Raw genomic sequence first — 10,000 nt, 5'->3', positions numbered from 1 at the left:
CCTATATAGCTGAAAATGGGGTGTTTTATTCCATTTCCTGACAGCTGTTGTGCTCAGTAAACAATTCCTCTGCACAGTACATTCAGGAGCTCAGCGTTCAAACTCCCGTGCAGCCGTAAATGGGTCTCGCAGGGCATTTCCAAAGAAGTATGTGGACAAAAAATAAATAAAATAAAATAAAATGAAATAAAATATAAAATAAATGCTGTTGCCTCCATCGCCAAAACCTTAGATGTCTTACGGGCCAACAGTAGAATGATAATGATAATAATAATAATGATGATAATGGTAAATGATAATAACAGAAGACAGGAAAACATTGAAGATAGGAACACACACACACACACGCACGCACACACATGGTTTTGTACACAACTAGAATGCTTTGCGGTGGATTTGTAAGCACACACACACACACACACACACACACACACACACACACACACACACGGTTTTGTATACAACTAGAATGCACTGTGGATTTGTACGCACACACACACACACACACACTAAGAGGATGAGTGTGAAATTAAAGGAAATAAAACTCTTGACTCAGTTCAGTAAAATCCACCTCCTCATCCACTCATCCACTTATTCATTCATCCACATAAAAATAATGAAAAATGACTTGTTCTCTCATCCATTGACACCCATTCACTCATCCACCTACACCAATTCACTCATCCACCTAAACTTATCCACTTATTTACTCATCCATGTAAAAAAGAAAAAGACAAAACCACGCATACACTCACCCACCCACACCCAGTCCCTCATCCACCTATACTTATCCACTTATTCATTCATCCACATAAAAAAGAAAGACAAAACCACTCATTCTGTCATCCACCCATGCCTAGTCCCTCATCCACTCACTTATTTACTCATCCACATAAAAAAGAAAAAGACAAAACCACTCATTCTGTCATCCACCCACACTCACTCATCCATTCACACCCATTCATGCACCCACCCACACCCAACCCTCATCCACTTCACATCCGCTCAGGTAAACTCGCACCTCTGAGTCCACCCATGGTTGGGGGCCCCCAGGTGGAGCAGACCAATGCTGCTGTCCTGGGATGCTGTGATGAGATCTGACAGGCTGGTTAAGGAAAAGGTCAATTCTTGTTTCATCTCCATCACCAGCATCATCGAGGGGGTCATTGTCGGGTCACTGAGGGAGAAAGAGAAATGAGGAGAAGAACACAATGACCTGACCTCCATCCCATGACCAGCTGACCCGACGCAAAATTACTTAATCTTAGTTCAACATCATTATCAAAAGTCATTATCGGGTCACTGTGGGAGAGAGAAATGAGGACACACTGACCTGACCTCCATCCCATGACCAGCTGACCCGACGCAAAATTACTTAATCTTAGTTCAACATCATTATCAAAAGTCATTATCGGGTCACTGTGGGAGAGAGAGAGAGGAGGAGGATGACACACTGACCTGACCTGACCTCCATCCCATTAGCCCTATGACCAGTTGACCCAACACATAATTACTTCTTACTTAACCATCAGCATCATCAGGGGGTCATTGCCAGGTCACTGTAGGATAGAAAGATGAGGAATTGGACATACTGACATGCTCTGTGGTACTATAAGACATTTTCGCTTCCCACGTCAGCTGTTTCTGAAGGTCAAAGAGGGGGTCAGTCAGGTTCTAATGAGTGTTTCTTGAGGTTCATGGTACAGAGGAAGGGTCACACTACCACCAGGGTCATAAAGCTACTCCTGGAAATGCAAACAACTCCTACAAAAGCCTTGTCAAATGAGTGTTTCTTTAAGTTCATGGTACAGAGGAAGGGTCAAACTACCACCAGGGTCATAAAACCACTCCTGGAAATGCACACAACTCCTACAAAAGCCTTGTCAAATGAGTGTTTCTTTAAGTTCATGGTACAGAGGAAGGGTCACACTACCACCAGGGTCATAAAGCTACTCCTGGAAATGCACACAACTCCTACAAAAGCCTTGTCAAATGAGTGTTTCTTTAAGTTCATGGTACAGAGGAAGGGTCACACTACCACCAGGGTCATAAAGCTACTCCTGGAAATGCACACAACTCCTACAAAAGCCTTGTAAAATGAGTGTTTCTGTAAGTTCATGGTACAGAGGAAGGGTCACACTACCACCAGGGTCATGAAACTACTACTGGAAATGCCCAAAACACCTACGAAAGCCTTGTCAAATAGGTGTTTTGGGCGACAACCACATCCAACCTAACTCAATCTGACCTTACCCTCTCACCAAACAAGGCCACCAGCAAAACAACCACTCAACCAACAACCGAACCCAGCCTCCCCCCTCCCTTGGACCTTACAGACAGTCCTGCTTAGCCCTCCCCTGACCCCCAGTGCCCCTAAGAAACCAACCACTCAACCAACAACCGAACCCAGCCTCCCCACTCCCTTGGCCCTCACAGACAGCCCTGCCTAGCCCTCCTCTGACCCCCAGTGTCCTTAAGAAACCAACCACTCAACCGACAACCAGACCCAGCCTCCCCCCTCCACCCGCCCTTACAAACAGCCCTGCCTAGCCCTCCTCTGACCCCCAGTGTCCTTAAGAAAGCAACCACTCAACCGACAACTGAACCCAGCCTCCCCACTCCCTTGGCCCTCACAGACAGCCCAGCCTTGCCCTCCACTGACCCCCAGTGTCCTTAAGAAACCGACCACTCAACCAACAACTGAACCCAGCCTCCCCACTCCCTTGGCCCATACAGACAGCCCAGCCTTGCCCTCCACTGACCCCCAGTGTCCTTAAGAAACCGACCACTCAACCAACAACTGAACCCAGCCTCCCCACTCCCTTGGCCCATACAGACAGCCCAGCCTTGCCCTCCACTGACCCCCAGTGTCCTTAAGAAACCGACCACTCAACCAACAACTGAGCCCAGCCTCCCACCTCCCTCGGCCCTCACAAACGGCCCTGACTAGCCCTCCTCTGACCCCCAGTGTCCTTAAGAAACCAACCACCGACAACTGAACCCAGCCTCCCACCTCCCTCGGCCCTCACTGACAGCCCAGACTAGCCTCCCCTGACCCCAGCGCTGTCAAGGATACATTCGTTGTGAGGGGACAGGTCCAGATCCAGGATGGGTGCACTGTGGGAGTACACCTGGCCCAGCGGTTGATGGTGGTCCGGATAGCGACGGTGGCGGTGGACTGATGGACCTGTGGGGGTGGGATTGATTAGAGGGATTGGATTAGAACCAAAATATATATGAGAAAAAATAAACTTGGTAAAATGTATGAATGTAGGACTTGCTTGACACGCCTGTCGCTGAGATTGGCACGGATTTCACCCTCACTGTAAGCCTGATAACATGTACTTCAAGGTTTTCTCTAAGCCCTTAAATGTTTCCTATTTCAACATGCAACGTAGAAATCTTCAGTATTTTCCTCAATGGTCAATGTCAGTCTAAATTCTACTTGTTGTTTCTCGTCCTGTATTCTCTAAGCCCTTAAACATTACCTTTTCTAACATGCAACATAGAAATCTTCAGTCTTTTTCCTCAATGGTCAATGTCAGTCTAAATTCTACAAGTTCGTTCCACCACAGAGGCAGAGAAAGACCTGGGCCCCTATGTTACCAGGCGCACACACACACACACACACACACACACTTACCCTGGGCCGTGTACAGAATCCCTCCACTTTCTGTGTACTTCATCCGACTGACGCGCGCCGGGTGGATGCGATCCGCCTCCCACTTCCACGGCTTCCGCCCCACCCCCCAGCACACCAGCCCCTCCCCTGAGCTGACCAACATCACACCTGGGGAGAGAAGGAAGGGGTGAGGGGAGGGAGGAGGAGATGGAGAGAAGAAAGGAAGGAAGGAAGGAAGGGAAAAATGAGATATGGGAAGTAAGGGCGGAGGGAAGGGAGAGAAATGGGAGGAGGAGGAGGAGGAGGAGGAGGAGGATGAGGAAAAAGAAGAATGGAGGGAAGAAAGAGAAATGAGAGGAGGAGGAGGAGGAAGAAAAGGAAGGATAGAGGGAAGGAAGAGAAAAAAAGAAGGATGGAGGAAAGGAGGAAGAGAAATGGTAAGAGGAGGAGGAGGAGGAGGAGGAGGAAAAAGAAGAATGGAGGGAAGGAAGAGAAATGAGAGGAGGAGGAGGAGGAGGAGGAGGAGAAGAGAATGATTTAGGAGAGGAAGAGAAATAACAATAACAACAACAACAACAATAATAATAATAATAATAATAATAATAATAATAATAATAATAATAACAACAATAATAAAAACACTCACTTGGGTAGCCGTTCAAAAGCGCCGTATTAGTATTGAACTTATCGGGTGACGGGTGAAGCAAGGTCACGGGTGCATGGGTCGAGAACGAGCACACCGGCCGCCCATCGAGCCCCGTGACCTTGACCTCCCCCGTGCCCGACCCTGAGAGCAGCACCGCTTTGCCTGACCCCCAAGGCCATGACCCGTCGAGGAAGAGGAGGTCATGAATGGTATCCTCGTGAATCTGTGGGAAGGGAGGTGTTTTAGAGCGAGAGAGAGAGAGAGAGAGTGTGTGAGAGAGAGAGAGAAGGAAAGGAAGAAGGGAAAGAGAGGATAAAGATGAGGAATAAGGAGAGAGAGAGAGAGAGAGAGAGAGAGAGAGAGAGAGAGAGAGAGAGAGAGAGAGAGAGAGGATAAAGATGTGGAATAAGGGCAAAAAAAAAAAAAAAAAAAAAAAAATGAAAAAAAATCGGAACTCAGAAAAAAAAAGAAACTCGGAAAAAAAGACGGAACTCGGAAAAAAAAATCCCGAAAAAAAAAAAAAAAAAAAATCGACGACGAAAAACCCGCACCCCATAGCACTCCGCCAGCACTCACATCATAAATAAAGTCCAGGGGCAGTGGCATCCTCAGGTCCAGCAGCGTTATGCCCCGGCCATTCACAGCGGGGCAGGCGGCCAGGTGGGGCAGGGCGGGGTGGGTTGCGAGGGGCTGGCGGGGCGACTCCTGGGGGCTGGCACAGTTGTCGTAGGCGAGGAGGGTCGCCCCGCGCTCCACGTCCATTAATACCACCTTGCGGGACACTGAGGAACTGATGGCCTGGGGGGGTAGGGAGGGGGAGGGGGAGGGGGAGGAGATGTCAAGGATAAGCTAAACTAGAATCCAAAAATATATATAAGAAAAAATTAACTCAGGAATTGTATGAGAGAACAACTTGCTTAACCTGCCCGCTGCTATAGGCATGGATTTCACCCTCACTGGTAGCCTGGTAACATACACTCCCAGGTCCTTCTCTGCCCCTGTGATGGATAGTGGAGTGTTTCTCATGTGGTATAGGTGTGCTGGATATCCCTTCACTGGTAGCCTGGTAACATACACTCCCAGGTCTTTCTCTGCCCCTGTGGTGGATAGTGGAGCGTTTCCCATGTGGTATTGGTGTGCTGGATATCCCTTCACTGGTAGCCGGGTAACATACACTCCCAGGTCTTTCTCTACCCCTGTGGTGGATAGTGGAGTGTTTCCCATGTGGTATTGGTGTGCTGGATATCCCTTCACTGGTAGCCTGGTAACATACACTCCCAGGTCCTTCTCTGCCCCTGTGGTGGATAGTGGAGTGTTTCCCAAGTGGTATTGGTGTGCTGGATATCCCTTCACTGGTAGCCTGGTAACATACACTCCCAGGTCTTTCTCTGCCCCTGTGGTGGATAGTGGAGTGTTTCCCATGTGGTATTGGTGTGCTGGATATCCCTTCACTGGTAGCCTGGTAACATACACTCCCAGGTCCTTCTCTGCCCCTGTGGTGGATAGTGGAGTGTTTCCCATGTGGTATAGGTGGATATCCCTTCACTGGGCCGGTGGCAACACTCTTTCTTTCTCTGCCACTGTGGTGGATAGTGGAGTGTTTCCCATGTGGTATTGGTGTGCTGGATATCCCTTCACTGGTAGCCGGGTAACATACACTCCCAGGTCCTTCTCTGCCTCTGTGGTGGATAGTGGAGTGTGTCCCATGTGGTATTGGTGTGCTGGATATCCCTTCACTGGTAGCCTGGTAACATACACTCCCAGGTCCTTCTCTGCCCCTGTGGTGGATAGTGGAGTGTGTCCCATGTGGTATAGGTGTGCTGGATATCCCCTCCGAAGCTGCAGGACTTTACATTTTTTCTCATTGAACTGTAGCAGCCACTTTTTGTTCCACTCCTGTAGCTTGGTGAGGTCTGCTTGTAGGAAATCTGCAGTCAAGGAATTATCAACATGGGTCACTATCCACCACAGAGGCAGAGAAAGACCTGGGAGGAAGTTACCAGGCTACCATTGAAGGCGAAATCCATGCCAATCGCAGCGGAGGGGTTAATCAGTCCCTCACCTTTGTGCCATCGGGGGAGAAGGCAAGTGCGTTGATAGCCCGGGCAAGGTTGAGGGTTCCCAGGGCCACTGAGCGGACCACCTCGCCACGCAGGGCACTCACCAGGCTGACCTCACCCTCGCTGCCGCCGAACGCAAAGGCATACCGGTCCTGTGGGGGGGGAAGGAGATTAAGTGATGCCGATAACAGTAATGGTGTACGTAATAACTTATAATGATACAGTGACACAATAAAAATGTACAATGACGCATCAAGCCTGCCATACGAGACTACATTAGAGGAACTGGCCCAGCTTGACCTCAGGCAGTGACCTTAAAATAATAATAAAATGCTGGATAAATGTAGATTGGGAGACTGGACTGACCCAGCATGACCTTAAAATAAAGCAATGCTGGACAAATATAGATTGGGAGACAGGACTGACCCAACTTGACCTCAGGCAGTGACCTTAAAATAATAATAAAATGCTGGGCAATATAGATTGGGAGACAGGACTGACCCAACTTGACCTCGGGCAGTGACCTTAAAATAAAAAAAATCCTGGATAAATATAAATTGGGAGACAAGACAGGACTGACCCAGCTTGACCTCAGGCCCTGCATACTACAAATAGGTAAGTACAGGTAGGATATGACCACACAGACTAACGCACCAGGTAGGATGTGACCTCACCCTAACGCACCAGGTAGGATATTGACCACAGACTAACGCACCAGGTAGAATATGACCTCACCCTAACGCACCAGGTAGGATATGACCTCACCCTAACGCACCAGGTAGGATATTGACCACAGACTAACGCACCAGGTAGAACATGACCTCTCACTAATGCACCAGGTAGGATATGACCTCACCCTAACGCACCTGGTAGGATATTGACCACAGACTAACGCACCAGGTAGAATATGACCTCTCACTAACGCACCAGGTAGGATATGACCTCACCCTAACGCACCTTGGGATGGAAGGCGCAGCAGGTCGGCGAGTTGCTCTTCTGAGGCAAAAATCGCACCTTCCCTTCCCCTTCCATCAGTGTGGTGGCAGCTTCCTCCCTCTCTCTCGCTCCTCTCTGCGGCTCCTGTACGGCTCCTCACGGCTCACTGGCTCTGCTCTCCTCGGCCGCCACCACCACCACCATCACCACAGCCAGCCGCCACTCATTGCATGGCCATGGCTCTGAGGGATGAGTCAAGAATGAGTGAAAGGAAATATTAACTCTGGTTTTTAGTCTCACCTTACACACCCTTCGATATTTTCCCTCATATCTCTTAATTAACACGCTTATTAAGGATCCAGTTAGTGTCATTATGGGCCAGAAGGATCTCTCTACCTGCCATACTGACCTCCCTGTAGGATCTGTTTGAATAAGAAGGAAAATAATGAAAACGTAAATATTTCTTAACCAAGTTCCTCTTTCTCCCTCCACACCCTCCTATATTTTTCCTCATATCTCTTAATTAACATGCTTATCAAGGATCCAGTTAGTGTCATTATGGGCCAGAAGGATCCCTCTACCTGCCATACTGACCTCCCTGTAGGATCTGTTTGAATAAGAAGGAAAATAATGAAAACGTAAATATTTCTTAACAGAGTTCCTCTTTCTCCCTCCACACCCTCCTATATTTTTCCTCACATCTCTTAATTAACACGCTTATTAAGGATCCAGTTAGTGTCATTATGGGCCAGAAGGATCCCTCTACCTGCCATACTGACCTCCCTGTAGGATCTGTTTGGATAAAAAGGAAAATAATGAATAATATAAATATTTCTCAACTAACAACTGTACCCGACTTCCTCTTCCTCCCTCCACACCCTCCTATATTTTTCCTCATATCTCTTAATTAACACGCTTATTAAGGATCCAGTTAGTGTCATTATGGGCCAGAAGGATCCCTCTACCTGCCATACTGACCTCACTGTAGGATCTGTTTGGATAAGAAGGAAAATAATGAATAATGTAAATATTTCTTAACTGACAACTACACCCGCCTTCCTGTCTCCCTCCACACCCTCCTATGTTTTCCCTCATATCTCTTATCTAACACGCTTATCACGGCTCCAGTTAGTATCATTAGAGTCCTGAAGGATCCCTCTACCTGCCATACTGACCTCCCTCTAGGAACTGCAGGAATAAGGCGGGAAAAAGCAGGAAATAAGGGACGAGCAGCACCCACACACTCCCTCCCTGGCCGCCCTCCCTCACAGCTGTCAACAAGGGGGAGTTGCCAGCGGTCTTTTGTTTTCTATTAGAATTTACTGTAGTGAGGTATTTAAGTGTGGAGAAGTATTTAAGTGTAGTGCATCTCTATTCTCTCATCCCTATAATGTCCAAAACCTTTATGCAAGAGTTAACCAGCATCCCCAAATCCCTAATAGCTGTCACGCAATGTTACTAGATTATCGTATGCAGCATAACATTGTATTTATCGGTTTCTGGCCCATGGATATTGCAAAAAGAGAGCCGATTTTAACACTAATTATAAATGCATATCGGTATCTTTGTGGTATTTGTTTGTGGTCAGAAATAGCCAGAAACAAAACTCCAAGTACGACAATCTAGTAACGGTGCTGTCAACAAGAGGGGAGGAGTTGCCAGTGGTCTATTGTTTTCTATTAGTATTCGCTGTTATTTGAGTGTTTTGTTAATTTATTTAGTATTTTTATCATGGTCTTTTGTTAGCAAGTTTACATTGTGTCTGTAGGATGAGTTTCGAGGTGTGGAATTGTGTGAATCTTGGTAAATATGACTTAATAACAGCAATGGACTAGAGGAGTTGCCATGTTTGTTATTATTATTATCATTATTATCATTATTATTATTATTATTATTATTATTATTATTATTATTATTATCATTATTATCATCATTATTATTATTTCTATCATTACTGAGCAAGATCATGTTATTTAAGAGGAATCATTGACCAGTATTTTTTTCTTTCATCTCTTCTTTCCTCCTCTATGTAAAAAAAGGTTTAATTTTACCATTTAATAAAAAAACGCTATTAAAAATCTGTTATATGGTTGTGTGTATTGAAACAAGGTACCCATTTTTACCCTATCTGTTTCCAAAGTGTTTCCAAAGTGTTACCAAAGTGTTTCCAAAGTGTTTCCAAAGTGTTTCCAATGAACTGTTTGGGCGAATTAAAACTGTATTAGGCATTAGTAGTAGTAGTAGTAGTAGTAGTAGTAGTAGTAGTAGTAGTAGTAGAAGTAGTAGTAGTAGTAGTAGTAGTATAACCCTGGCCCGGAGTGAAAAGTGTAAAGTGCGCGTAGTGAAGCGTATAAGTGTGTGTAGTGAAGTATTTAAAAGTGTGCATAGTGAAGTATTTAAAAGTGTGCGTAATGACGTATTTAAAAATGTGCGCAGTGAAGTATTTAATTTATTATAAGTGCGTAGTGAAGTATCTATAAGTGTCCGTAGTGAAGTGGAGCACCCTTAATTAATGTTAGCTTTACAATTCTTCTTCTTTCTGTTTCCTTTTTGGAGATACGAAGAGGAGGAGACGAAGAAGAGGAGGAAGAAGAAGAGGAGGAGGAGGAGGAAGAGGAGGCTGCCTGCAACACGTGGTCCGGTCCGGCTTCTGTACCTTGAGGGCGGTGAGACTCCCTTGTAATTACTGTATTTTAAGTGTGTTTTCCTCACTGTACTCACGGCTAAGTCTCCACA

The 10,000-nt window shown here is 46.4% G+C and overlaps 2 protein-coding genes across 14 annotated transcripts in view; one reads left to right on the top strand and one right to left on the bottom strand.

Annotated features, from left to right (window-relative positions):
• Positions 1 to 8,544, bottom strand: part of LOC126983804 (uncharacterized) — a 9,673-nt gene extending 1,129 nt beyond the window's left edge. Inside the window, exons 1-9 of one of the 3 annotated variants that reach the window (XR_007736252.1) lie at positions 8,440 to 8,544; positions 7,286 to 7,506; positions 6,331 to 6,480; positions 4,845 to 5,066; positions 4,269 to 4,491; positions 3,644 to 3,790; positions 3,077 to 3,187; positions 782 to 1,097; positions 1 to 688 (exon numbers count right to left, since the gene is read on the bottom strand). The exon at positions 1 to 688 is cut by the window's left edge and continues 1,129 nt beyond it. Coding sequence is in view for 1 of the 3 variants with exons in the window: in XM_050836923.1 (XP_050692880.1) it covers positions 1,006 to 1,097; positions 3,077 to 3,187; positions 3,644 to 3,790; positions 4,269 to 4,491; positions 4,845 to 5,066; positions 6,331 to 6,480; positions 7,286 to 7,360 (1,020 nt within the window). In the remaining 2 variants the exon portion in view is untranslated. Of the gene's footprint in view, positions 1,098 to 3,076; positions 3,188 to 3,643; positions 3,791 to 4,268; positions 4,492 to 4,844; positions 5,067 to 6,330; positions 6,481 to 7,285; positions 7,507 to 8,439 lie in introns of all 3 variants that reach the window. The other 2 variants (XR_007736253.1, XM_050836923.1) reach the window with 2 other exon arrangements.
• A 1,324-nt stretch (positions 8,545 to 9,868) lies between these two features.
• Positions 9,869 to 10,000, top strand: part of LOC126983791 (H/ACA ribonucleoprotein complex subunit 1-like) — a 9,467-nt gene continuing 9,335 nt past the window's right edge. For 2 of the 11 annotated variants that reach the window (XM_050836918.1, XM_050836907.1), the window contains exon 1: positions 9,869 to 10,000. This exon is cut by the window's right edge and continues 21 nt beyond it. The gene's annotated coding sequence lies outside the window, so the exon portion shown is untranslated. The other 9 variants (XM_050836913.1, XM_050836908.1, XM_050836915.1 and 6 more) reach the window with 7 other exon arrangements.

This window comes from Eriocheir sinensis, chromosome 54 (genome assembly GCF_024679095.1).
Source record: "Eriocheir sinensis breed Jianghai 21 chromosome 54, ASM2467909v1, whole genome shotgun sequence".
In the NCBI taxonomy this organism is placed as follows: Eukaryota; Metazoa; Arthropoda; class Malacostraca; order Decapoda; family Varunidae; genus Eriocheir; species Eriocheir sinensis.
The sequence above is the reverse complement of the archived record's forward strand: the minus strand, read 5'-3'. Positions and strand labels throughout refer to the sequence as shown.